This window comes from Ovis canadensis, chromosome 3 (genome assembly GCF_042477335.2).
Source record: "Ovis canadensis isolate MfBH-ARS-UI-01 breed Bighorn chromosome 3, ARS-UI_OviCan_v2, whole genome shotgun sequence".
In the NCBI taxonomy this organism is placed as follows: Eukaryota; Metazoa; Chordata; class Mammalia; order Artiodactyla; family Bovidae; genus Ovis; species Ovis canadensis.
The window spans coordinates 168,069,286-168,096,134 of record NC_091247.1 but is presented as its reverse complement, the minus strand read 5'-3'; the positions used below and the strand labels follow the sequence as shown (position 1 = coordinate 168,096,134).

Sequence of the window (26,849 nt, the reverse complement as noted above, 5' to 3'; positions counted from 1 at the left end):
AGAGACCCAGGGGTGGTGAGGAGAGGCTGAAGGGCTTGAGTGCCAGGGCCTGGAGGGTTGTCTGAAGTGGGGACGTGGAGGCAGAGCAGGGCGCCAACCAGAGTTTCCACCTCAGCTGAGAGGACAGGGGCAGCCAGCTGGCCCTGCCCACCGTGACCTCTGCCTTCCCCGTGGCTGCCCCCGCCAGGAACCAATGTGTGTGCGGTGGACAACGGCGGGTGCCAGCAGCTGTGCCTGTACCGAGGCAACGGGCAGCGGGCCTGTGCCTGCGCCCACGGGATGCTGGCTGAGGACGGGGCGTCGTGTCGCGAGTACGCGGGCTACCTGCTCTACTCAGAGCGCACCATCCTCAAGAGCGTGCACCTGTCTGACGAGCGCAACCTTAACGCACCGGTGCAGCCCTTCGAGGACCCCGAGCACATGAAGAACGTCATCGCCCTGGCCTTCGACTACCGAGCAGGCACCTCCCCGGGCACCCCCAACCGCATCTTCTTCAGCGACATCCACTTTGGGAACATCCAGCAGATCAATGACGATGGCTCGGGCAGGACCACCATTGTGGAGAGTGAGCCCAGACTTCCTTTCTTCCCAGGAATTGGGGGGTGGGGAGGGTCGGCCCAGACTCAGGGCAGGGATGCCGTGGACGCTGGCTAACCCAGCCCTGCCCCGGATCTGAATTCCACTTGCTTTGGCGTCCCTGACAAACAGCCAGTGAATCCCGCTGTGTGTTACTGAAAGTCTCTCTCGTTGGAGTCAGAGTTGGTCCCCTCCGGTCCTCGTTCTGCCCTCAAGGTAGACAGAATAAGCGAAAGCTTGCCTCTGTGTATCTGGTTACTCATAGAACAGGCTGCAGAGACCGGGTGGGTCAACCCCAGACACAGGAGTTCAGTCACTTGGGCAAGTTTTCCGTGCTCTCACAGCCTCAGATTGCTCATCTGGCAAAGAACAGGATGATCTGAGACATCAGGTGGGAGGCTCTAGAGCTGCATTCCGGGACAGCCTGCATGCTCCTGGGGAAGTTCTGTTCTGTTCCGCTAGTCTTCTCTGCTCTGGGCTCAATGCCCCAGGTCCTTTGCCTCATTCACTTGTTCATACATCTGTCATTCCTGTCCGTAAAGACCTGCCAAGTGCGTTACTAGGTGCTAGGTATACCGTGGTGATAAACACAGAGCTGTCCTTTCAACCTCCTTGCCGTTTTCTGCCTCCCAGAGCCCCGTCCCCACATCTGTCTGAAAATGTAGTGTCCGAAGCGGAACTCGATACTCTGTAATCGTAGCTTATCTGGAGAGCCTGGCAGGGCTGTCACCTTCTCCGGGCTATTGTTCGGGCTACAATAGTTCTATTAACGCAGCCTTCTGGCAACCACATCACCAGACATCTTGAAGCCGCTGAAACCCCTGAGTCTGTCTCTCTTAAGCTAAGTTCTGCCGCGTCTCTCTCATCACGCTCTCCGTTCTTTAACCTGAGCTTCAGGTGTCTACCAGTCAATCCAGTTCAGGGTCTAGAAGTTGGAGGCTCCCCAGTACAGCCCACGTGGGAGCTGATTTACTGAAATCCAGTTTGCATCCAACTTGGCAGAACTCTGGCTCCAGGAGGTGTACCGTAGCATAAAGCCAAATCTAGCCAGCGGTGGAGAGACACCGGAAGAAGGGTTAGGGGATGGACCACAAATCGTTTGGGTGCAGGAGGGCCTGGGGGCGCTGAGGGCCGCCCCACACACACACTCCCCAGCTCCCGCACTTCCCGTGTGCAGGAAATTGGGTGCCCCTGTGCTCTGCTCTCTGGCCCTGTCCTGATCCATTGCTGCTCCTATCTCCCCGCAGACGTGGGCTCTGTGGAAGGCCTGGCCTATCACCGGGGTTGGGACACACTCTACTGGACAAGCTACACCACATCCACCATCACCCGCCACACAGTGGACCAGACCCGCCCAGGGGCCTTTGAGCGTGAGACGGTCATCACCATGTCTGGAGACGATCACCCCAGGGCCTTTGTGCTGGACGAGTGCCAGAAGTGAGTGGGAGCCCAGGGTGTGGGGACGGGTGGGCACAGGGGGGCAGAAACTGCCCCCAGACAGATTGGAGTAGGGAATGCAGAAGAGGGAAGGTCTGGCTCTAACCTGAGCTTAGCCACTTTCTTGCTGTGAGACCTGGAACCAGCCACGAGACCTCTCTGAGCTTCTGTTTCCTCATCTGTAATATAAAGACAGTACCATCTCAGACGCCTCATCAAGGAGAGAGTGAGAGGCCTCTGGCGGGCTCTCTGGATTCATTCATCACAGGGCCATGCTCAAGGCACACAGCAGGTCCTCTGTATTTCTTGGTCTCTAAGTTTCAAGCAAAGTTTGTTCACCAAACATCTGTTGTGTGGAAGCCTTGAGCTGGGCCTGTTCCAGCCACCTAACTGGGGAGAGAACTCACTGGTGGGAAACGGATGACGGCACAGGGCTGGGTGTGATGACGGAGAGGCATCACAGGGGCAGTGGGTTGGCACAGGGCCTGCAAGTGGAAAAGAGCCAGAGAAGGGCGGCCTGGGTAGGGCAGAGCTTTGAGCAAGCGTGGGAGGAGGGAGGGCTCCAGGCAGGGGAAGAGCCTGAGCCCAGCCCAGTTGAGTCTCTGTGGGTTGGGGGGCATGCAAGGGGGCAGAGGGGGCATGCAAGGGGGCAGAGGGCGTAGGCCTGAGGAAGCACAGGAGGCTGAGCTAAGGTTGCAGATGGAGAATTTGGGAGGAAGCCCCCTGGGTGGTGCACACCCGCAGCCTCCATCCACTCGACCCTCTTGCAGGGGCAGCCCCACCCCCACCATCACCTTGGCACTCTTGGCCCACATATGAGCAAACCATTTTGCCCCTGAATTCTGCAGCTCTTGGAATGTTTTCCTAAAGTTTTACTAGGAAACTAAGGGACAAACAAAACCCCAAAGCAGCTACTTAGAAACAGTGAGTGCACTGAACCTAGATTCCTTACCCTGATGTAACTCACGCCCAGCCCTAGCCTGGCCCCTGCCTGGCCTGCTGATCAGCTCGAGGGGCCTGCCTCCCATCTTCGATGCAGAGCCCACCAAGTTTCTTTGCTGTGAGCCCAGGGGATGAAGCCCTCCATTCAACAAGTGGCTTTTTTGTTTGTTTTAATTTTTATTTGGCTCCGCCAGGTCTTAGTTGCAGCACACAGGATCTTTGATTTTTGTTGCAACACTCAGGATCTTTCTTTCTTTAGTTGCAGCATATGGGATCTAGTTCCCTGACCAGGGATTGAACCCAGGCCTCCTGCCTGGGGAACACAGAGTCTTAGCCACTGGACTGTCAGGGAAGTCCCAGCAAATGGTTTCTGAGAACCAGTGATGTGCTGAGGATCTGGCAGGGAGCAAAGCTGGGTCAGCCGCACACGCCGCTGGCGTATTTGATGTCTGTCCTAATGAGGCCGCAGGGAGCTCGACAACTGGGTGACGAGGACCTGAGCCAGGCTGGAAATCAGGGAACGTGTCCTCAAGAGGGCAGTGCGTGAGCCGGGTCTGCAAGATAGCAGGGTGAGCTGAAGCCAGGCAGAACACAGGATAAAGGGCTGAACTGTGTGGGAGAGGCCCTCCCTTGGCCAAAAAGAGCGAGTGCGTTGGAGGAGCGTGAGGGAGCCAGCGTGGACCCAGATGGAGGGGGTGGGGCCTCTCCCGGTCTGGTGACTGGAGTCCTGGGAGCACGGCTCGATCTGCCACATGCAGCAGTTTGTCGTGACAAGAGGGAAGTACTTCCCAGCATGCAGTGAGCCAGACTGTACTTGAGGGTGTAGGCGTCCCTGGTGGGAAGGAAGATGACTCTAACAGCTGCCCTGGGACACCCATTTTCTCTGGGGGAGGCCAGCGGGAGATGCCTCCATCCACTCCCATCCTGATTCCAAGAACCAGAACCCCGCCCCTTCCCCTGAAAGGAGAGGAGGCCTTTCAAACCAGAGCCTGATGGGCTCAGGAGCAGTCAGCTTCCCTAACGAAAAGCCTTTTACCTGAGCATAGTGGCAGGGTGGAGACACTTGGGGTGGGGGGATTGTTACAAAGAGTGAGACCTGGAGAGGTTTGAGGAGACAAGTCTGGCTGCCGAGGACAGCTCTGCAGCCAGAACAGACCAGGGGTGAGGGACACAGGCCTGGGGTGGAGGGAGCAGAGAGCAGGTCCTGTGAGGGAACTGAAGGGGTCTAGCTTTGGTGGTGTTCAGTGGCTCAGTCATGTCCGACTTTTTGTGACCCGCCCCACCCCCCGCCCCCCATGGACTGCAGCACACCAGGCTTCCCTGTCCTTCACAATCTCCTGGAGTTTGTTCAAGCTCATGTCCACTGAGTCGGTGATGCCATCCAACCATCTCATCCTCTGTGGCCCCCCCTTCTCCTCCTGCCTTCAATCTTTCCCAGCATCAGGGTCTTTTCCAATGAGTCAGCTCTTTGCATCAGGTGACCAAAGTATTGGAGTTTCAGCTTCAACATCAGTCCTGCCAATGAATATTCAAGACTGATTTCCTTTAGGATTAACTGGTTTGATTTCCTTGCAATTCAAGTGGCTTTGATGTAGCTCCTGCTAAGTTGCTTCAGTCATGTCCGACTTTTTGCGACCCCGTGGACTGTAGCTTGAGGAGAGATAGGCTCCCCTGTCCATGGGATTCTCCAGGCAAGAATACTGGAGTGGGTTGCCATGCCCTCCTCCAGGGAATCTTCCTGACCCAGGGATTGAACCTGGGTCTCTTGTGTCTGCTGCGTTGGCAGGCAGGTTCTTTACCACTCGCGCCTCCTGGGAAGCCCTGGTGTAGCTCGGTGCTTCTCAAACTCCAGGGTGGGTGAGGGTGGCCTGGGGAGCACTGGAAGGTCTGGTTCCTCAGTCTCCCTCCTTCCTAACTGCGTGTGAATCTGGAACAAAGATCTAGGAATCCCCATCCACTGTAGGCGGTCAGAGGACCACAGTGTCATACCCAGTGTAGGGCCTGACCAGGACTGAGGTCTTCCACACCCATCTCTAGGACCTTACCACCACCACCACCACCCAAGAGAAGCACAGCATGGCTGGCCATTCCCATCACCTCCTATACTGAGGGAAACCGAGGCTCAGAGGGGCCAAGAGAAAAAGAAAAAAGGAGAGGCCAAGAGGCATGTTCAAGGTCAGAGGTAGTAAGTGGCAGAGCTAGGACTCAGATCCCAAATGTATACAGGCCTTAAATTATGGAGAAGGTGGTTCTCAGGAACTTGGTGGTAAAACCCATGTGTCCCCAGGACCTGGGACACACTGGACACCCACGGGTCTTCAGGATGCCAGGAGAAGAGAAAAACGAAGAAAAAAAAATACTAGAAAATCTTCCTATAGCACACACGACTGTCGTTTAATCCTCAAATCACTCCACGGAACAGATAGTATCGATAGTGCTAGTCATTCCTGTTTTATGGGGCGGAAAAATGAGTCACAGAGGGGTTAAGGAGCCTGCTGAGGTCCCTAGCAGCCAGGATCAGAGGGGTTAAGGAGCCTGCTGAGGTCCCTAGCAGCCAGGATCAGAATCCCAGAGCCTGCTGTCTCAGTAAAAGCAAGTGTAGACACAGAAGCACTTGTACACGTGTGCACACACATACTAATGCTGTCTGTGTAGCCATCCTTCCCGGGCACCGGGGCTATGCTGGCTTTGGTGTCCTGAGGCTGCCTGGGGCCTAGTCCGCGTGCTGGCGGACCTCTGGGTCTGGCTTGTCTGCACGCCCTGGCCTGGGGTCACTGCGGCTGGCTCCTTGGCTTTGGGTCCTGATCTCCGTGGCCTCTCTCCCCGCAGCCTGATGTTCTGGACCAACTGGAACGAGCAGCACCCCAGCATCATGCGGGCAGCCCTGTCAGGGGCCAATGTCCTGACTCTCATTGAGAAGGACATCCGCACCCCCAACGGCCTGGCCATCGACCACCGGGCTGAGAAGCTCTACTTCTCCGACGCCACCCTGGACAAGATTGAGCGGTGCGAGTATGACGGCTCCCGTCGCTACGTGAGTCTCCAGGGCAGGCAGGATGGGCAGCAGGAGGGGGCTGGTGCCGGGAGACTGCTGGGCAGCCAAGGAGGACACTGCCCAGGTTCAGAGCAGGAGAAAGGGAGGCCGCCCGGTGGAGCGGGAAGAGCCAGGAGGACAGTGAGGCGTCCTGACCTCGCCACTTAGCATCCTCCACCTTCCCGGTTTGGCTTCCTCGGCAGCTGAATGAGGGAGGTGTTCGCAGTCCTCTGCAGACCCTCCCCTTGTGTGACTATGTCTAGGGAGCCAGGCCGCTGCTCCCCAGAGCAGCTGCAGGGGGTGGAGGCAGGGGCAAGAGCCATACCTCTGACAATGCTGAGGGTGTCTCTGCAGGTCATCCTGAAGTCAGAGCCGGTCCACCCCTTCGGGTTGGCCGTGTACGGGGAACACATCTTCTGGACTGACTGGGTGCGGCGGGCCGTGCAACGGGCCAACAAGTATGTGGGCAGTGACATGAAGCTGCTGCGCGTGGACATCCCCCAGCAGCCCATGGGCATCATCGCCGTGGCCAATGACACCAACAGCTGTGAGTGGGGCCGCTGCCACCAGCCTTGCCCACCTGCCCACTGTGCCAGCATGCATACACATACACACACGTACACAACTAGACCCATCCACATCTCTGGACACACCCAGCACATGGTGTAGTCATTCCTCCCACACAGAACCACACAGACCCGCTGGAACCTGACCCTGCACCCATCCCAGGCACTGCCTGCTCCACCATCTGCGTGCGTGGGCACAGACGCACAGACGTGGTCCCACACTGGCTTGACACCGAGGGTCCCCACACAGATCTGCAGTTTTCTCAGCCTCTCACATACTCTTCACACATGCCCTGGGGCCCCCGCCACATACATGACCTCAGGGCTCCTTAGATTTCAGTCTCCCTAGTGTACAGCTCAGAATGCCAGTCACCCCACCTAAGAGCACACACATCCTCAAGCTCAGGCCTACCCCGAATGCTCCTACCCGGCCTTCCCATAGCAGCCCTCAGGCCAGCTGTGAGCCACTGTGTCACAGGCGGTGCCAGGAAGCTCAGCAGAGCTGGTTGGGGGTGGGGGTGCTCCGTGTACGCACAGGGGAGGACACCCTTGGCCCACTCTCCTCCACCCCTGCCTCAGGCGAGCTCTCTCCCTGCCGCATCAACAACGGGGGCTGCCAGGACCTGTGTCTGCTCACGCACCAAGGCCACGTCAACTGCTCCTGCCGTGGGGGCCGTATCCTCCAGGACGACTTCACCTGCCAGGGTGAGAGAGGGACCAGGGCACTGCGTGGGGGTCCTGGGCACAGATGGGAACCATCTCACCCCAGACGCTCCAACAGCCCAGCCCCCACCAACAACCCAGCCCCCCAAAGCCTCAGTTCCTGGCGGGGAGAGGGGGTACAGACGCTCAAGCCCCAGCTCAGGAAGCTCCTCGCCTCTCTCCCCAGCGGTGAATTCCTCTTGCCGTGCACAAGACGAGTTCGAGTGTGCCAACGGCGAGTGCATCAATTTTGGCCTGACGTGCGACGGCGTCTCCCACTGCAAGGACAAGTCTGACGAGAAGCCATCCTACTGCAGTAAGGGCCCCCACCTGTACCCCCAGGCCGCCACTGTCTGAGTCACCAGCCTCAGTCCCCACTGGGTGGGGCGTTGGAGTGAGAGGAGCAAAGCCCCCGCCCTCCCTGCATCCCCGAGAGAAAGTGGGGAGCTTGTGAAGGGGAGAGCCTCCGTGAGACCCATGCCAGGCCCGAAGCAGGGTCTCGTCAGAGGCAGCCCCCAGCCGCTGCTCACTGCGGCCTGCTCCCACGTGCAGACACCCGCCGCTGCAAGAAGACCTTCCGCCAGTGCAACAACGGGCGCTGTGTGTCCAACATGCTGTGGTGCAACGGGGCGGACGACTGCGGGGACGGCTCCGATGAGATTCCCTGCAACAGTGAGTGGGGCCCAGGCCGGGCCTCAGACCCTCCCCACCCCCAGCAGCCCCGCCCCAGCCCCGCCCTCGCTGAGCTTTGGTCCCCAGGTCCCAAGGATTCTGGTTCAGGGTACGGTATGGTGGCCCCGGGCAGGCACTCTGGGCCGGGAGGTCTGGCCTGGGCTGGCATGGCCCCCACGGGGAGGCCCCGGCTGATGGCACCGGGCGGGCACTGTTGTAGAGACGGCCTGTGGTGTGGGCGAGTTCCGCTGCCGGGACGGCACCTGCATTGGGAACTCCAGCCGCTGCAACCAGTTTGTGGACTGCGAGGACGCCTCAGATGAGATGAACTGCAGTGAGCGACGCCCCCTCCCTGCCCTCTGGCCCCAGCTCCTTTCTGCCTTCCCTCTGGGCTCCCAGGGCAGCTTCAGTCCCCTCCCAGCCCACCCCAGCCCTGGGCTCCCCTGGGACTCAAGGAGGGGCAGGGAGTGGAATGCATGGACAGGCCACATCCACCAAAAGACATGGCTCAACTTTCTAAAACACATGAAGGCGCCGTGCGGGCCAGCAGCTCTGCGGGGAGGGTGTTGTGGGGGGAACCGGTGCCACCCCTCCTCCCGCCCCTGCTAGGCGCCACTGACTGCAGCAGCTACTTCCGCCTGGGAGTGAAAGGCGTGCGCTTCCAGCCCTGCGAGCGGACCTCCCTCTGCTATGCACCCAGCTGGGTGTGCGACGGCGCCAACGACTGCGGGGACTACAGCGACGAGCGCGACTGCCCAGGTCCGGCCGGTGGGCAGGTGTGCGGCGGGCGGCGGACCCCTGAAGTGGCCGTGCCCTCACGTCTGCCTCGCCCCCAGGTGTGAAGCGCCCCAGGTGCCCCCTGAACTACTTCGCCTGCCCCAGCGGCCGCTGCATCCCCATGAGCTGGACGTGTGACAAGGAGGATGACTGTGAACACGGCGAGGACGAGACCCACTGCAGTGAGTGACCACAGGCCCACTCCCGAGCCGGCATCCAGAGGACCCACGGGGGGCGGGGCTTCACCGTCCCGCTGAGATTCTGTGCGGACCCCGCCCTCTTGACGCCTTCACAGGAAATGCCCTCCTTTGAGAGGTGCACCCGGGGCCTCCCACCCAGACCCTCAGGCTCTGAGAGGGGACCGTCTCTCCATTCCTGCTGAGTCCCCCTAGCGGGTGCCATGACTGTCTCCCCCATCCATCCTGTGGCACCTATCTGCAGCCCCTCATCCCTTCCCGATCTAACTGTGACCTCTATCCGACTGCCCCAGACAAGTTCTGCTCCGAGGCCCAGTTTGAGTGCCAGAACCATCGCTGCATCTCCAAGCAGTGGCTGTGCGACGGCAGCGATGACTGCGGGGACGGCTCGGATGAAGCAGCTCACTGTGGTGAGGCGGGGGCAGGGGGCTGCGGTCAGCTTGGGGAGGTGGCCTTGGAAGGGACAGACCCCTCCCCCACAACAAACCCCACCGAGTGACAGCAGAGCAGCAGAGATGTCTCTCCAGCTGCCCGGCCCGGCTCTGCCTGCTCCTGCATCTCTCAGTGTCTCCCTGTTCCCTCCACAGAAGGCAAAACATGCGGCCCCAACTCCTTCTCCTGCCCTGGGACCCACGTGTGCGTCCCCGAGCGCTGGCTCTGTGACGGGGACAAGGACTGTGCTGATGGCGCTGACGAGAGTGTTGCGGCAGGCTGCTGTGAGTGGCGGGGCCCCAAGGAGTGGGGCGGACGGTGCGTGGCCACAGGCCCGCTGTGCAGAAGGGGAAACCGAGGTCACGGGGAGGAAGGGGTCACTCAGGCAGCAGTGGCAGAGCTCTATCCTCAGTCCAGGTGCCAGACGTCCTGTCCAGTGCTCTGCCCGCCCTGCTGCTCACACCACGGGAAGGTCGGGGGGTGACACTCAGCAGCAGATCGGTGGGCACTGAGGGGCTGTGTCTGCCTCTGTCCACAGTGTACAACAGCACCTGTGATGACCGCGAGTTCATGTGTCAGAACCGCCAGTGCATCCCCAAGCACTTCATGTGCGACCACGACCGTGACTGCGCTGACGGCTCCGATGAGTCCCCCGAGTGTGGTGAGCCCGGGGCCGTGGCGGGAGGGGGCCCTGCTCTCAGTGCACAGGCCGCCAGCCTCACCTGCCCCCTCCTACCGTAGAGTACCCAACCTGCGGCCCCAACGAGTTCCGCTGCGCCAATGGGCGCTGCCTGAGCTCCCGCCAGTGGGAGTGCGACGGCGAAAACGACTGCCATGACCAGAGCGATGAAGCCCCTAAGAACCCGCACTGCACCAGCCCAGGTGGGCCCCCCCGTGGCTCCCCCCCTGCCCTTGGCCCCCGGCCCCAGCCCCCAGGCTGCCCGGGACCCAGCTGACTCGCCCCCTCCACCTCACCCCCCAGAGCACAAGTGCAACGCCTCCTCGCAGTTCCTGTGCAGCAGCGGGCGGTGCGTGGCTGAGGCACTGCTTTGCAACGGCCAGGACGACTGCGGCGACAGCTCAGACGAGCGGGGCTGCCACGTCAACGAGTGTCTCAGCCACAAGCTCAGTGGCTGCAGCCAGGACTGCGAGGACCTCAAGATCGGCTTCAAGGTATGCTGAGTGGGTGCCTCTGTACCCCAGGCCTGGCTGGGATTCCTTTCTCTGCCCCTCATTCATATGTTCATCGACAAAGGCAATTTCAGCCCCTGTCCTGCCAGGCAGCATTCTAGGCTCTGGGGATACAGTGTTGAGCACAGCAGAAGTCTCTCCTAGTCGGGTTCTGGTCAGTGCTGGCAGATGAGGTCGGGGGGTGAGAGGAGGAGGGGCGTGTGGATGTCAAGCAGGCCCCAGATGCGCAGGTCCACGGTTCAGGGGAGAGGCCAGACGGGAGAGTCTGAGAGCTGTCACCATAGAGACAGCGTGTAAGTCAGGCGTCTGGAGAAGACCCTCATGGGGGCGAGTGCAGATGGAAAGAGGGCGGTCTGAGGCCTGAGCCCTGGGCATAGCCACACTGAGGGTGGTGAGGTGAGTGGGGAGGGGAGCAGCAGGGGAGCCTGAGCAGGGCCAGCTGCCAGGGCAGGAGGACAGCCAAGGGAAGAAAGTGTTGGAGGAAGAGGTACTCAGCTGTCAAATGATGCCCACGGATCACATAAGACAAGGCCTGAGCATTGAGCTGGGGATGCAGAGACGTGGCGGTCACTGGGGACTCACACCGGTGGCCGGGTAGGAGCGAGAGCTGGATGGCTGTCGTGGGCTAGCTCAGTGCCTCCTCTTACGGGCAGGCCTCCATGCTGCCTGCTTCCTCAACTTCCTTGTGCCAGCCAGCCACCCAGGGTGAAGGAAGCCGGAGGGGCCCCTCAGTCTCATGGTGAGAGGTCTGCAGTCCCTGGGGCAGCCCAGCCCCCTGCCCATGCCCACCCCAGGCCCCCTGTGCCCACAGTGCCGCTGCCGCCCCGGCTTCCGCCTGAAGGATGATGGCCGGACATGCGCCGACGTGGATGAGTGCAGCACCACATTCCCCTGCAGCCAGCGCTGCATCAACACCCACGGCAGCTACAAGTGCCTGTGCGTGGAGGGCTACGCGCCCCGCGGCGGTGACCCCCACAGCTGCAAGGCCGTGACCGGTGAGACGGGGGTTTGGGGGTGTGCAGCTGGCCCAGGCCACTGGGGGTAGTGGCGGGAGGACTGGGTGCCAGAATGCACCCTGGCCAGCAGCTGAGCCGGCATCCTCTGTCTCCAGACGAGGAGCCGTTTCTGATCTTCGCCAACCGGTACTACCTGCGCAAGCTCAACCTGGACGGCTCCAACTACACGCTGCTCAAGCAGGTGCCAGACCCGCCCTCCTCATCCCGCCATCCAGCCCCATGCTCTCCATGCTCAGACCCATCCTCCCTGCCCACCTGAGCAGCCTTCCATGTGCTGACTCTCTGGTCACCCCTCTGCTCACCTCCCAAATGCAGGGCCTCAACAACGCCGTTGCCTTGGACTTTGACTACCGAGAGCAGATGATCTACTGGACGGACGTGACGACCCAGGGCAGCATGATCCGCAGGATGCACCTGAATGGGAGTGACGTGCAGGTGAGGCTGGGGCCGGGAGCCGGCCGCTGTCCCTGCCCAGAGGACCCTCTCTGTTTCAAGGCCATCTCTGCTCATCCTCACTGAGCCACTGCACGACTCCGCTCATCTCGCTTCTCTCCCCTCTGAGCCCAGCGAGCGGCGGGGTCTAAGAGACTCCTCTCTCTCCCTTCCCCTAATTAGCAGTGAGTTCTCGTTAGTCTGACCTCCCTTACACCTGTGCTCCCAGGCTCTGTGGGGTTGGGGTGTGGTCTCTGTCATCTAAAGACCCATCTCCTGGAGCCCAGGCTGACACCATGTCCAGGGCTGGACCTTTTCCATCCACTGTCCTCCCAGAGAGGCTGAGAGTCCTGGCCCATGTCACCCAGGGCCCTTCCTCCCCTGCCCGCAGGTGCTGCACCGGACGGGCCTCAGCAACCCCGATGGGCTGGCTGTGGATTGGGTCGGTGGCAACCTATACTGGTGTGACAAAGGCCGGGACACCATCGAAGTGTCCAAGCTCAACGGGGCCTATCGCACAGTGTTGGTCAGCTCCGGCCTCCGTGAGCCCCGGGCACTGGTGGTGGACGTGCAGAATGGGTATGTAGACAAGGAGGGTCAGGGAGGTCTGAGAGCAGCTGGTATAGTCGGGCACCCAGGTCCAGCCTCCCTGCAGGCTCCTGGTGGGACCAGTCACGGGATCTCTCCTGCCTCCCTGCCCACCGGCCCGCCAGGTACCTCTACTGGACAGACTGGGGAGACCACTCACTGATTGGACGCATTGGCATGGACGGGTCCAGCCGCAGTGTCATTGTGGACACCAAGATCACGTGGCCCAATGGCCTGACGCTGGACTACGTCACTGAGCGCATCTACTGGGCTGATGCCCGTGAGGATTACATTGAGTTTGCCAGCCTGGACGGCTCCAACCGTCACGTCGGTCAGTGTGCCAGTGAAGCTGCCCCAGCATAGCCAACCTGCTGGGGACGGGGTTCTGAAACTTCAGGGGATCAGACCTCTGGGGCAAGAGTAGGCTTAAAAGCCAGAGAGCATGGCCTGAGGACACCACCCACCAAGGGTCTGGGGGATCAGAGCACCACAGGGTACGTCCCCAGAATCCACCTAGGCACGAGGCCACCACTAGCTCCCTGAGGACAGCGAGAGACAGGCGCCTTCCCAGGTGCAGTTCCAGATGATGGGCCCTGCAGCAGGTGCAGGGGACTGGGGCTGGGGTACGCAGCATGCCCCCACTTCCCGACAGGGAACAATGGAGAATACAGGGGCAGGACCCTGCCATCAGACGGGCCTGGAGTTGAGTTTCAGCTCTGCCATTCACTTGCTATGTGACCAGGGGCTGCAGCAGGGCTATGCCCACCTCACAGGGTTGCTGTGGGGTTGAGGGCCCAGTAGGGAAGGGACCTCATGCTGCCCAGTGCTGATCAGCGGCCTGGGCCTGACCCCCACGCCCTGTGGTTCCCCACAGTGCTAAGCCAGGACATCCCGCACATCTTCGCGCTGACCCTGTTTGAAGACTATGTCTACTGGACCGACTGGGAGACAAAATCCATCAACCGAGCCCATAAGACCACAGGCGCCAACAAGACACTCCTGATCAGTACACTGCACCGGCCCATGGACCTACACGTCTTCCACGCCCTGCGCCAGCCTGACGGTAAGCGGCTGGGGCCTGAGAGCTGGCCAGTGGCCAGCCAGGAATGAGGGGCCCTGGGGTGAGATGGGGCCCCACTGTCTCAGCAGGGGTTGCTACCCCAGTCCTTCCCCAGCACTGACTGAGCAGTGCCTGTAGACACCCAGTGATCTGGGGGGCGGTAGATAGGCTATGGTCTGGTTCTCAGGAGTTATAGCCCAGCTGGATCCAGCCCTGTATCTTGTAGCAGCGAGGCCCCAAGGCCATCCAGCAGAGCAAGTCTTGGGGGGAAACCCCCAAGGCCAGGCCCTGAAGGCAGACAAGCCGGAGCTGAGGGAGGCCTAGCCTGACCCTGAAACCTCAAGAGAGTCCTCTCCTATCTCTGGCTTCAGCTCCCTTCCGAAAGAGCAGGGTTTGGACCTACCCTACCTCTGCCCAGGACGGATGGGCTGGGCAGCCTTTGAGAGACCAGAAAAAGTGTTCCCAGTGAGCACTGCCCTCACCCCACCAGAGGCTGGCAGCCGGGGGAGCAGTGGCCCATAACCTGGGTCCGTTTGCCACCCTTTAACCCCGTTTCCCCCTGCAGTGCCCAACCACCCTTGCAAGGTCAACAACGGCGGCTGCAGCAACCTCTGCCTGCTGTCCCCTGGAGGTGGGCACAAGTGTGCCTGTCCTACCAACTTCTACCTGGGCGGCGATGGGCGCAACTGTGTGTCCAACTGCACGGCCAGCCAGGTGAGGCTCGTCCCCAGACCCCACTCACCAGTACCCCACTCCTCCTCGGACCCCACCGCCTGCTCGAATGTCCTCACGCATCTGGTTTTCCCACGCTAACACCCCCACATTTCTTGCCTACCTCTTGTCTCCCCACAGCAATACTTTTATACCCGTCACCTCACACAGACACCCCCACACCCTAACCCTGACCCCCTCCTCGCCAGTACCCCCAGCCCCAAGCTCCACACAGATACCCCCCCGGCTGGCCTCCCTGCAGTCCCCAAATCCCAGCCTTCCATCCAGCTCACCCTCCCCCCAAGATACCTGACCCTGCTGCTTCTAGGAGACACACCAGCCCCTCAAAAGAAAATCTCCTGAGTTCCCCAGACCCCCACCAACCCCTCTCGCCCCAACCTGCCCTCCAGTTTGTGTGCAAGAACGACAAGTGCATCCCCTTCTGGTGGAAGTGTGACACGGAGGACGACTGCGGGGACCACTCGGACGAGCCCCCGGACTGTCGTGAGTGCCCGGGCGGGGTGGCGAGGGCGTCCTACACCAGGGCTCCCTGACTCCCGAGGCCCCAGGGGTCTGCGCCCACCCCATCCCCAGCGTCCTGATGCTGAGCATCCCTTCCTGGCAGCCGAGTTCAAGTGCCGCCCAGGACAGTTCCAGTGCTCAACGGGCATCTGCACGAACCCCGCCTTCATCTGTGACGGGGACAACGACTGCCAGGACAACAGTGATGAGGCCAACTGCGGTAAAGGGCCCTCCCTAGGATCTGGGCTTGGGTGTCTGAGCCCCCAGGCCAAGGGAGCTCGGCCTCGCTGCCTCTCCCTGCGGGAGAGGGGTCCCCACACTTACTGAGGCCTCCACCCACCATCAGTTACCCTCCCCTCCTCCCACCCCCACAGACATCCACGTCTGCTTGCCCAGTCAGTTCAAGTGCACCAACACCAACCGCTGTATCCCCGGCATCTTCCGCTGCAATGGACAGGACAACTGCGGAGATGGCGAGGATGAAAGGGATTGCCGTGAGTGCCCCGGGCGCTGGCAGGGGCGGGGGTGTTGGAGAACCAGCATGGAAACACGGTTCACATTGAAGTCCAGCCCCCGCTTCTTCTAGGGACCGTGCCGTTCTCAAGTTATGCTATTAGATGAGCAACATGAATTATATGGGGTGTGACTCGGTTTGCTCATAAAATCATCATGCACATCATAGAGATGTGCAGATCCCAAAGACAAAATCACCAAGATTAGAAATAAACTGTCTCTTCCTGCAAGAAATTGCTGGCAGGACCAGGACAAGGCCAGGGCTTGGGAGAGAGAGAAGCTGTGGGGAGAGGCGAAGCGGGCCGGCCCTCACTCTCTCCCCAACCCCACAGCCGAGGTGACCTGTGCCCCCAACCAGTTCCAATGTTCCATCACCAAGCGCTGCATCCCCCGGGTCTGGGTGTGCGACCGGGACAACGACTGTGTAGACGGCAGTGACGAGCCTGCCAACTGCAGTGAGTCTCCCAGAGCCCACCCTCCCTCCACAGGGCCTGCAGCTCCCGCCACCCCCGCGCGTGGCCCCCTCGGCGGCCACTCCCACCCAGCCCTCACCCTCACAGCACCTTCCTGAAAGGAGCCTTCCTCCTCACCCCGGCCACCCCCTTGCAGCCCAGATGACCTGCGGGGTGGACGAGTTCCGCTGCAAGGACTCGGGCCGCTGCATCCCGGCACGCTGGAAGTGTGACGGAGAGGACGACTGCGGGGACGGCTCGGACGAGCCCAAAGAGGAGTGTGGTGAGCTTCCCCGAGCCTGCTCGGGAGAGGCGCCTGCTGGGGAGGGCAGGGGCTGCCCGCTGCCTGAGTCCCCTCACAGCCTGTGCCCACCGTCTCCTAACTCCCCACCCCCACTGGCAATGGACATGAGCTTGGGCAAACCCGGGAGATGGGGAAGGACAGGGAAGCCTGGCGTGCTGCAGTCAATGGGGTCGCGGAGTCAGACACAACTCGGTGACTGAACAACTCCCACTGGCGCCTCATCAGCACACATATGCCCACCATCTGGGCTCTGTGGCTCCCCTCCCTAAAGCAGCTCCCCCAGCTCGTGTCCCCTCTGCCCCAGAAGCTCCCATTGCCCCCACATCTCAGAACACGGCCTAGGCTGCCACTGCTGACCTATGTCAAGCTGGAACGCCCACTGGCCATCCTGACTGCACCTCCCGAGACCCTGAGGTCTGCCCCCTACGCTGTCCCTGACTGGCCCCCCAATCTTGCCCCTTCTAGATGAGCGCACCTGTGAGCCCTACCAGTTCCGCTGCAAGAACAACCGCTGTGTGCCAGGCCGCTGGCAGTGCGATTACGATAACGACTGCGGGGACAACTCCGACGAGGAGAGCTGCAGTATGTCCCCGCCCCACCCCTGCCCCCCGGCCCACAGGTGCCCTTCCCCGGGAGACCTCTGGCACCCCCCTGCTCAGCACCTTCCCCCACCCATCGCCGCCGGGCTGCACTAGGGCAGGTGGCCGCCTCCCGGGGCTGAGGGTCCGGCCCCTCCTGCCTCAGCCCCGCCCCCACTTCATGTTGTGTATTTGAGTTTGTGCCATTTCACCTCATCTCGTGTTTCTCTCCATTTTCACACTGTCCTCTCGGGGTTGCAGAGGTAGGTGTTTCTGACGTGCCCGTGCCCTGACACATCCCTGCCACTGCCCCAGAGCCCACCTGTCCCCGTGCTGTGCCAGCCCGTCATCCTTTACTGGCCTCTCCCTGAACCCTGGTGCTTGTCTTGGTGGTCTTGTCCCTCCCCATCCCTCCCCACACACAGTCTGTTCTGAGGGCAGGGCCAGGGACCCCATGCCCTCTCTCGTGTATCTGTCCCAGAGCGCTAAGTGTGAGTGTGCTCTGGGCCCGGCTGGTCCCAGGAGGGCAGCCAGTTGGCTTGCCCGGGATGGGTTGGGCATCTTGGTCATCATGCCAATCCACTGTGACTTTCAGGGGTGCAGGGACAAGGGACACTGCTCTGCAAGGGCTGGAGATGCTCTTGAGGCTGAGTCCCTATGCCCACCCTCCTGGGGCCTGTCTCTCCCTGTCCCTCCCCAGCCCCCCGGCCCTGCTCTGAGAGTGAGTTCTCCTGTGCCAATGGCCGCTGCATCGCTGGGCGCTGGAAATGCGATGGGGATCATGACTGTGCGGATGGCTCAGACGAGGTGGGCAGGGAGACCAGATGGAGGGAGGGTCGGACTTAGAAGAGTCAGGTCTGATCAGGACACCTGCTCCCGTGCCCACAGAAAGACTGCACTCCCCGCTGTGACATGGACCAGTTCCAGTGCAAGAGTGGCCATTGCATCCCGCTGCGCTGGCGCTGTGATGCAGATGCAGACTGCATGGATGGCAGTGATGAGGAGGCCTGTGGCACTGGCGGTGAGCCCTCCCACCCCACAGTAACACTTAATCAAGGAGCCAGTTGAAATCCAGCAGAAACCTGAGGGCCGTATCCATCCAGGCCCCACCCCACAAGTTCCAACACAGCTTAGTCGGCTGTCCTGAGAAGCCGAGTCCCTGCTCATTTGTCCTTTCCTGGAGCGGTGAGGCAGCACCTGCTGCTGGCCTGGGCTCGACAGTCCAGAGGGGGACATGGAGAGCCTGAGTGACGGAAGGTTGGAGCTTGGAGCAGTGAGGGCATCCTGGCTCTGGGCTGGTGGGCTGAGGCCAGAGACTGGAACCCAAGTCCCCTGACTCCCAGGCGAGGGGTCCTCCTCTGTACCTGCCACTTCATGACAGTGGGCCCTGGGCCCTGCCCCAACACCAGAAACAGGGCTCTCTGGACACTTCCCCAAAATGACCTCTTCTCCCCAAAATACCAGAGGAGGCAGTTCTGCCCAGCTGCCTGGCTAGTGGTAGAAAATGAGGAAGCCTAGGTTCTATCCAGTGGTGGTCCCACTGCTTTCCTGGAGTGCCCTCTAGGTCTCGCCATGGAAGGAGGGGTCTGGCCGCGAGACCCGGCCCGCAGTGAACTGGGGGCTCAGAGCTCCTTCTCTACTCTTTGCTCTCTCTGGCGCCCAGTGCGGACCTGCCCCCTTGACGAATTCCAGTGCAACAACACCCTGTGCAAGCCGCTGGCATGGAAATGCGACGGCGAGGACGATTGCGGGGACAACTCAGACGAGAACCCAGCGGAGTGCGGTGAGGCTCCAGGGTGGCTGCCCCGCTCAAAGGGGGCGGGGTGGGGCGGGGCTCCAGACGGGGCGGGGCTCTCCCGCTGCCTGGAGGCCCTCAGCGGGGTGGGGGGACCCCTGAGACTGATTCTGACTCTGTCCTCTCGCCCCCGCTGCAGCCAGGTTTGTGTGTCCTCCAAACCGGCCCTTCCGTTGCAAGAACGACCGCGTCTGCCTATGGATCGGGCGCCAGTGCGACGGCACGGACAACTGCGGGGATGGGACGGATGAGGAGGACTGTGGTGAGCAGGGGGCCAGTGAGGGGGCTCTGGGGGGCGCCTGGAGTGGGGATGCTGCACAAGCGGTGGGGGTGGCCCAAGTGGGAGCTGTATCTGGTAGGTCGATTCAGGGAAAGGGGAGGATCCACTGCCGGGAGCCTGGGGGCCCAACTTGGCAGGAGAGAAACCCCTGGGGAAGGCATTGAAGCGGAGACTGGGAATCTGAACAGTTTAACCAACTTCCCCTGAGGCTTGAGAGCCAGGCTTGGGGCCCCTCTACCTGTGACTGAGCCGGGGGGTTCCTGCGGAAAGCGGGGGCAGGGTGGTAAATACCAGGACCTGAAGCCCCGCTCTCCTCCAGAGCCGCCCACGACCCAGACCTCCCACTGCAAAGACAAGAAGGAGTTTCTGTGCCGGAACCAGCGCTGCCTCTCCTCCTCCCTGCGCTGCAACATGTTCGATGACTGCGGGGACGGCTCTGACGAGGAGGACTGCAGCATGGGTGAGGGTGAGACCCACGTGCCGGCGTGGGCGGGGGCCGGGGGAACGGAGAGCCGAAGCCCCGGCCTAGACTCATTGTCTTCGCAGACCCCAAGCTGACCAGCTGCGCCACCAACGCCAGCATCTGCGGGGATGAGGCCCGCTGCGTGCGCACCGAGAAAGCCGCTTACTGTGCCTGCCGCACTGGCTTCCACACGGTGCCAGGCCAACCCGGATGCCAGGGTAGGAAGTGGGGAGTCCAAGAGGCGGGCAGAAGCCCCCCGCCGCGAGACTCTCCCTGACTCGGGCGTGTAACCCCCAGACATCAACGAGTGCCTGCGCTTCGGCACCTGCTCACAGCTCTGCAACAACACCAAGGGCGGCCACCTGTGCAGCTGCGCGCGCAACTTCATGAAGACGCACAACACCTGCAAGGCGGAAGGTAGGCTCGGAGAGAGGGCGGAGAGAGGGGCGGGGCTTACAACGCCGGGATAGTAAATAAACCTGGGATGCGGTGTCTTCCTTTGGGCACCCTTGCCCAAGCCTTCGATTCCAGACCCACCGGCCAGCTTCCTGAACACGGCTGGCAGCCGTGCAGAGGCCAGAGGTCCTGGGGCGAGAGCATCACCACTCACACAGTCAATAGTACCCCACCTGCATCTTCCCATTGTGTTTTTATCAGCTTTACTGAGGTATCAGTGACAAAACTGTCAGATATTTAATGTGTGCAAGGTGATGATCTGATGTACATACACCTTGTGAAAGAATTCCCCCTATTGAGTTAATGAACACGTCCTTCATTCACATATTTACTTTTTTTTTTTTTTGGTGCGAACATGCTTTGATGCACACCTGCACCTTCCTCATGCCTCCATACAAAGACACCTCATATCCATGTACACACACCCAGGCACACACAACCCCAAATATGTCCAAGTGCACTCATCCGCCCATGCACACCTACACGCCTCCATGGCGGTGCTCATGCACGCCCACATGTGTGTGCACCTATGAGCAGATATCAGACATTATGGAGCAGAGAGTGTGGTGATGTCTGCAGAGGCTGTGAGGAGGCAGAGGTCCCTGAGGCTTGAGGAGGGGGGACAGCTTTCTGGAGTAGCAGGTCACCCTAGATCACCTCAGGAGAGGAGGAAGTTCAAGGACTCAGGCTGGAGCCCTTAAGCCTGGCACTGGGGTGGGATGAGCGGATGCTTCGGGCCACGTCAGATGGCTTGATTAGGAGAGAGACATTGTTAATGTGAAAGGGGTGGGACTGGGGAGGGAGCACAGCTTGCCCAGCTCTTTCCAGCACCAGGCCCGACAGCCCCCAGCCCGCACTTCCATCCCCACCAACATCTGGACTCTTGTCCCTCCAGGCTCTGAGTATCAGGTCCTGTATATCGCTGACGACAATGAGATCCGCAGCCTGTTCCCCAGCCACCCCCATTCGGCTTACGAGCAGGCCTTCCAGGGTGACGAGAGTGTCCGCATCGATGCCATGGATGTCCACGTCAAGGCTGGCCGTGTCTACTGGACCAACTGGCACACAGGCACCATCTCCTACCGCAGCCTGCCCCCTGCTGCACCTCCCACCACTTCCAATCGCCACCGGCGACAGATTGACCGGGGCGTCACCCACCTCAATGTGAGCACCCCGCCTGGGGTGGGATCTACGTGGAGGCACAGACTGGGTTGGAAGTCTGCAAACAGCAGACGGTTCAGAGCAGAGTTTGCAGAGGACAGTGGCAGGGGCAAAGGCTGAGGCTGGCATGCAGGGTGACCTTCAGGTGGCGTCATGGGGCATGAACAGCAGGCAGGCAGGCATAGCAGCACCGTCGTCAGTAGGTGGCGCCGCCACGGGGCGGCCCGAGGCTGCAGGGCACCATGGGCACTTGGCCTTCAGCGTCAGAGCCCTGTTCAGTTCCTGAATGTCACAGCCGGCACACCAGGTCCATGTTGCCAAGCTGTTGAGCCTCTTTGGGCCTCTCTTTGTTCCTCCTTAACGCAGGGTAATGGTAACAGCAGGGACCGGGAGTGGGGGAATGGATAATGGGCAGGAAGGCCAAAGGCGGCAACCTCTGAACCTGTGACACCCCCCCATCCAGATTTCAGGGCTCAAGATGCCAAGGGGCATCGCCATTGACTGGGTGGCTGGGAATGTGTACTGGACCGACTCAGGCCGGGATGTGATCGAGGTTGCACAGATGAAGGGCGAGAACCGCAAGACGCTCATCTCCGGCATGATCGACGAGCCCCACGCCATTGTGGTGGACCCACTGAGAGGGTGCGCGAGGGTGCTGTGGGGAGGCATCTGGGCTGAGGCTAGGAAGCCCCTGGGATGGAGGTGGGTGCCCAGCCACCAGCGTGGGTGTTTCCTCCCAGCCTAGCCTGAGGTCAGTGTCCTCTGCAGGCCCCTGGGTCTTCCAAGCTGCGTCCAGCCCTGGCCCTCCCTGATGTCACCTGGGGGCATACTGGCTTGCCCAGCTGGGGCCTGGCTTCTGCTGGGCTGGCTGGCATGAGCAGCCAGGTTCTGGGCTTCTCCTCTGCTCCAGGGGTACTGAACTGAGACCCGAGCAGCACATAGCAGCTTTAGAGATCTTTAACCTGGTCAGGAGGTTGACTTCCTTTGACTGTCTATGGAGGGGATGGACAGAACACTCTCCTCTCTGTGTACCCGGCAGTCTCTGTGTTCCCCTTGAGTGACCTCCTCTGGGAACCCACGTCCTACCCACACTCACTTCTTGTCCCTCCCCAGCACCATGTACTGGTCAGACTGGGGGAACCACCCCAAGATTGAAACAGCAGCAATGGATGGAACCCTTCGGGAGACGCTGGTTCAGGACAACATCCAGTGGCCCACAGGTCCATGCTGCAGGGGCGGGGATGGAGGAGAGGTGGACTCGCTGAGCTCAGGGCCACACAAAAGTTGGGGAGGGAAAAAAAAAAGTTGGGGAGGGGAGGGGGCTTGGACTGGGATGGGACAGAGGGGTTGTGGAGGCTTTTCCCAGAAAAGGTGGCTGCGCGTGACCATGGGGACAGGGTGGAGCTGTCCCAAACATGGACACCGTCCTGCTTGCTCCCCAAGCCTGGGGTGGGAAGGCCAGGCCCTCACAGGGCTCTCTGCTCCCCCAGGCCTGGCCGTGGATTATCACAATGAACGGCTTTACTGGGCGGATGCCAAGCTCTCAGTCATCGGTAGCATCCGGCTCAACGGCACGGACCCCATCGTGGCTGCTGACAGCAAACGAGGTCAGCCTCCACCAGCAGTCTTTCAGGCCTCTGCCCTCCCCTCTGGGCCCAAGGCCTCACCGAGTGCCTGCCATCCTCCTCACCTGGCCCTCAGCAGTCCTGCAGTGCCTCTTGGGCCCCTCCCAACCAGTCACCCCCAGGACCAGTCCTGCAGGCCTGAGTCCACCCTGACCCTCTGGGCCCCCTTTACATTCATTCATTTTACCAATAGGTATTGAGCTGCGTGGAGGCGACATGGGTGATAATGGGAACTTAGCACACATGGGGAGAGGGAGCAGAAGTCGCTCCTGACCCCACATTCAGAGGCTGATGGGACCTGTTGCCAGTGGGAGGAATAGGTTGAGGGGTGGTGTGAACAGGACGTGTTCAGCTTGAGGTCCCCGAGAGCCTTGGGACCCAGTGACAGGAGAGTGTGACTAAGGTCTAAGTCCCCTCTGACTTCTCCCCAGGCCTGAGTCACCCCTTCAGCATTGATGTCTTCGAGGATTACATCTATGGCGTCACCTACATCAATAATCGTGTCTTCAAGATCCATAAGTTCGGACACAGCCCCTTGATCAACCTGACTGGGGGCCTGAGCCACGCCTCCGATGTGGTCCTGTACCACCAGCATAAGCAGCCTGAAGGTGGGCAGAGAGGGAGAGCCCGGGCTGGGGCAGGGAAGGCCCAGGGGTGCTATCTCCAGGCTGCAGCCTCAGGTTTTGGTGGGCAGGGGAGGTTTGGGTCACAGGACTCAGCCTTCTCCCACGCTGCCCACCTCTGCAGTGACCAACCCCTGTGACCGCAAAAAGTGCGAGTGGCTCTGCCTGCTGAGTCCCAGTGGGCCCGTCTGCACCTGTCCCAATGGGAAGCGACTGGACAATGGCACCTGTGTGGCTGTGCCCTCGCCGACGCCCCCGCCAGACGGTATGCTCACGCCCCTCCCTGGCCCCTCATCCCTGCCCTGGAACCCTCCTCCCTACAGCCCCTGAATCCACCCCCTACGCCGGCTCTGCCCTTGACAACCCTTCCTGCAGCTCCTCGGCCTGGAACCTGCAACCTACAATGTTTCAACGGCGGCAGCTGCTTCCTCAACGCACGGAGGCAGCCTAAGTGTCGATGCCAGCCCCGCTACACAGGCGACAAGTGTGAGCTGGACCAGTGCTGGGAGCACTGTCGCAACGGGGGCACCTGCGCTGCCTCTCCCTCGGGTATGGCCTTTGGTTCTCCTGCCAGGACTCCTCCTGGCCCCTGGACCCTGCTGCCCCCAAGCCACCTCTGCCCTGCCTTACTTCGCCTCTGCTGCCCTCCCACCTGCTGCCCCCAACCCCAGCATTGCTGTCCTCTGCTGCCTGCCTCCCAGCCCTGTTCCCCTGCAGTAGGGCCAGGCAGTCAGTGGGCCACAGTCCGGCTCACACGTCGTCTCCTGCCAGGCATGCCCACGTGCCGGTGCCCCACAGGCTTCACGGGCCCCAAATGCACCCAGCAGGTGTGTGCAGGCTACTGTGCCAACAACAGCACCTGCACGGTCAACCAGGGCAACCAGCCCCAGTGCCGATGCCTGCCCGGCTTCCTGGGGGACCGCTGCCAGTACCGTGAGTGAGCCACCCCTGGGCCCCAGCCAGGGATGATGGAGGTGGGGGTGGGGGGTGTGTGGGTCACAGGGGCTAGTTCTAGGGAAGGAGGCCATTCGCAGCTCAGCCAGGCTCGAGGTACCAGGGCTTCTCCCCAGGGAGAGGTCAGCACACCCCCTCTTCCCAGAGGTAGTGAACCCTCTGGCATTGGGATTATTCAAGCAAAAGCAGTGCCCTGTTGGGATGCTCCCAGATATCTTTGTAACCCTGGAGCCTGTGACATGGAGACAGTGGGGGGCTCAGGAGGAGGTGGAAGTCACCCCAAAGGCCAGAGGCCCCCCCCACCTCTAGAGGACCCTCATGACAGTGGGGCTTGAGACACCTCCTCTCTCATCCCCTGAACCACAGGACAATGCTCTGGCTACTGTGAGAACTTCGGCACGTGCCAGATGGCCGCCGATGGCTCCCGCCAGTGCCGCTGCACCGCCTACTTTGAGGGGCCCAGGTGTGAGGTGAACAAGTGTAGCCGCTGTCTCGACGGGGCCTGTGTGGTCAACAAGCAGAGCGGGGATGTCACCTGCAAGTGAGTGGGGCCCACTCCCAGTCTGTCCCACCCTCCACCCTCTCCCCACCAGCCTAACCCACCCTCCCAACCCCAGCCCTCCCCTTCCCAGCCTCTTGGACACCCTCCACCAGCCCCGCCCAGCCGCTGCCCTCCTCCCCGCAGCTGTTCCGATGGCCGGGTGGCCCCCAGCTGTCTGACCTGCGTTGGCCACTGCAGCAATGGCGGTTCCTGCACCATGAACAGCAAAATGATGCCTGAGTGCCAGTGAGTTGGGCCTGTGCCTCACCAAGGCCTAGATCAGCCTTCCCTCCCCCAAGTTTGAGCCAGACCAGCAGGAGCCTATGGTTCCTCCCAGTTTCCCTGGTGGATGGCATGCCCACTCAGCTCTGCCCCTCCCGTCTGCAGGTGCCCACCCCACATGGCGGGACCCCGATGTGAGGAACAAGTGGTCGGCCAGCAGCAGCCTGGACGTAGGTGGAAGGGACGTGGGATGGAGGGCTTTGTGCCTCTGAGGTCTTTTGGACTCAGCTTCCCTCCTCTTTGCCTCTAGATATGGCCTCCATCCTAATTCCTCTGCTGTTGCTGCTGCTGATGCTTCTGGTAGCCGGAGTGGTATTCTGGTACAAGCGGCGAGTCCGAGGGTGAGTTGTGGGGAGTCTGGAAAATTAGGGCCATGATGTTACTGCCCTAGTCCCACCCTCTCCTAGAATCCCTGCCCTCATGCTCCCACCTTCCCCCCCACCCACCCACCCAGGGCTAAGGGCTTCCAGCACCAGCGGATGACCAACGGGGCCATGAACGTGGAGATCGGGAATCCCACCTATAAGATGTATGAAGGCGGGGAGCCTGATGATGTAGGGGGCCTACTGGATGCGGACTTCGCCTTGGACCCTGACAAGGTGGGCTGGGAGGGGGCTTCCAGGACAGGAACAGAGGGCTGTGGGTGGGGCAACCAAGTGTGTTGGGCTGGATGATGGAATGAATGGAGGTAGGTAGAAGGTACCTGAGCCCAATCTGAACCCTCTGTTGCCTTGCAGCCCACCAACTTCACCAACCCCGTGTATGCCACACTGTACATGGGCGGTCATGGCAGCCGCCACTCCCTGGCCAGCACGGACGAGAAGCGAGAACTCCTGGGCCGGGGCCCTGAGGATGAGATAGGGGACCCCTTGGCGTAGGGTCCTACACCATCGGACTTCCCCAGAGAGCCTCTGCCCCTGGCCAGAGAAGTCCTTCAAGGAGCCCCCCTCTTGCCCAGCCAACCCCTCCCCAGCCCTGCTGGGATGTATAAATGTAAAAAATGAAGGAATTACTTTTTATATGTGAGTGAGCAAGCGAGCAAGCGAGCACAGTATTATCTCTTTCCGTTCTCCTTCCTGCCTGCTCCTCAGCAAACCCCCCCCCCCATGCTGCCTTCCGGGAGGGGGGGAACAGGAAAGGGGCTCCTGTAAATTACAGGTATAAGGGAGCCCTGCCTCCCACCTTCCCACCAAAAATGCACCCCCACTGGGAGAGCTGGTGGTGCTGTGTCCCCCTCCCTGTACAAGACACTTTGTCAAGGCTCTCCCCTCTCACCGCCCCCCCCCCCCCCCCCGCCCACCCTGCCAGTCCCCTGAGGGCTGATTCTGGGATCCTGAGGAGGGTGAGTCCTTTGCTGCCCTTGTCTGGAAGATCTGGCTCTGGCTGAGGTAGGAAGGGAAGGATGGAGTTTTTTAGTTCTTCTTGGGGGGAGGCCATCCCATGCCGCAGCCTCCACTCTAGGGGCACCTCTGAGATGGCCACGCTCAGCTTCCCTCCCAGACAGGCCCTCCCCTTCTCCAGTGCCCCCACTGTGGCTCCCAGGGCTGGAGACTTTCTTTGGTAAACAGTCCCCCCAGGCTCCCCTCCCCTGGGGATGAGGAGGAAGTGGGGCACACCAAGGAAGGGCAAGTGGGCAGCCCCGTTTTGGGGACATGAACGTTTTAATAATTTTTGCTGAATTCCTTTACAACTAAATAACACAGATATTGTTATAAATAAAATTGTAAAAAAAAAAAAGGCGTTTGTGTCTGAATGTGACTCTGGAGCTGACCTGTGCTTGCATGCTGCAGCCACCAGAGGGAGCCATGCTCTGTACTGGAGGAAGGCTGTAGCATCTGGTCTTCAGTGCCCTTCTGGCCTCCATCCCTTCCGGCTGGGCTGCGGCAAGGAAGCGGGTGGCATGTAACTTGACCAGAAAAACCTACTTCTCCTGGCTGTGTCAACTTGAGCCAGTGACTTCACCTCTC

The 26,849-nt window shown here is 61.0% G+C and overlaps 1 protein-coding gene across 2 annotated transcripts in view; it reads left to right on the top strand.

The window, feature by feature from the left end:
- Positions 1-26,028, top strand: part of LRP1 (LDL receptor related protein 1) — a 79,892-nt gene extending 53,864 nt beyond the window's left edge. Inside the window, exons 41-89 of one of the 2 annotated variants that reach the window (XM_069584935.1) lie at positions 188-565; positions 1,824-2,013; positions 5,785-5,989; positions 6,344-6,536; positions 7,135-7,260; positions 7,445-7,573; positions 7,810-7,929; positions 8,150-8,263; positions 8,539-8,688; positions 8,766-8,888; positions 9,197-9,313; positions 9,491-9,619; positions 9,874-9,996; positions 10,077-10,217; positions 10,318-10,508; positions 11,338-11,521; positions 11,638-11,723; positions 11,858-11,977; positions 12,366-12,553; positions 12,688-12,893; positions 13,437-13,625; positions 14,188-14,336; positions 14,744-14,837; positions 14,959-15,075; positions 15,230-15,349; positions 15,701-15,823; positions 15,978-16,103; positions 16,590-16,706; positions 17,403-17,509; positions 17,591-17,723; positions 18,366-18,485; positions 18,637-18,759; positions 19,097-19,237; positions 19,324-19,458; positions 19,538-19,657; positions 20,592-20,860; positions 21,321-21,499; positions 21,971-22,077; positions 22,348-22,464; positions 22,914-23,090; positions 23,230-23,370; positions 23,481-23,654; positions 23,877-24,038; positions 24,426-24,600; positions 24,745-24,846; positions 24,988-25,052; positions 25,133-25,223; positions 25,337-25,481; positions 25,620-26,028. In XM_069584935.1, the coding sequence (XP_069441036.1) occupies positions 188-565; positions 1,824-2,013; positions 5,785-5,989; positions 6,344-6,536; positions 7,135-7,260; positions 7,445-7,573; positions 7,810-7,929; positions 8,150-8,263; positions 8,539-8,688; positions 8,766-8,888; positions 9,197-9,313; positions 9,491-9,619; positions 9,874-9,996; positions 10,077-10,217; positions 10,318-10,508; positions 11,338-11,521; positions 11,638-11,723; positions 11,858-11,977; positions 12,366-12,553; positions 12,688-12,893; positions 13,437-13,625; positions 14,188-14,336; positions 14,744-14,837; positions 14,959-15,075; positions 15,230-15,349; positions 15,701-15,823; positions 15,978-16,103; positions 16,590-16,706; positions 17,403-17,509; positions 17,591-17,723; positions 18,366-18,485; positions 18,637-18,759; positions 19,097-19,237; positions 19,324-19,458; positions 19,538-19,657; positions 20,592-20,860; positions 21,321-21,499; positions 21,971-22,077; positions 22,348-22,464; positions 22,914-23,090; positions 23,230-23,370; positions 23,481-23,654; positions 23,877-24,038; positions 24,426-24,600; positions 24,745-24,846; positions 24,988-25,052; positions 25,133-25,223; positions 25,337-25,481; positions 25,620-25,760 (7,172 nt within the window). In that variant the 3' untranslated portion in view covers positions 25,761-26,028. Of the gene's footprint in view, positions 1-187; positions 566-1,823; positions 2,014-5,784; positions 5,990-6,343; positions 6,537-7,134; positions 7,261-7,444; positions 7,574-7,809; positions 7,930-8,149; positions 8,264-8,538; positions 8,689-8,765; positions 8,889-9,196; positions 9,314-9,490; positions 9,620-9,873; positions 9,997-10,076; positions 10,218-10,317; positions 10,509-11,337; positions 11,522-11,637; positions 11,724-11,857; positions 11,978-12,365; positions 12,554-12,687; positions 12,894-13,436; positions 13,626-14,187; positions 14,337-14,743; positions 14,838-14,958; positions 15,076-15,229; positions 15,350-15,700; positions 15,824-15,977; positions 16,104-16,589; positions 16,707-17,402; positions 17,510-17,590; positions 17,724-18,365; positions 18,486-18,636; positions 18,760-19,096; positions 19,244-19,323; positions 19,459-19,537; positions 19,658-20,591; positions 20,861-21,320; positions 21,500-21,970; positions 22,078-22,347; positions 22,465-22,913; positions 23,091-23,229; positions 23,371-23,480; positions 23,655-23,876; positions 24,039-24,425; positions 24,601-24,744; positions 24,847-24,987; positions 25,053-25,132; positions 25,224-25,336; positions 25,482-25,619 lie in introns of both variants that reach the window. The other variant, XM_069584934.1, reaches the window with a different exon arrangement.
- Positions 26,029-26,849: the final 821 nt, after the last annotated feature.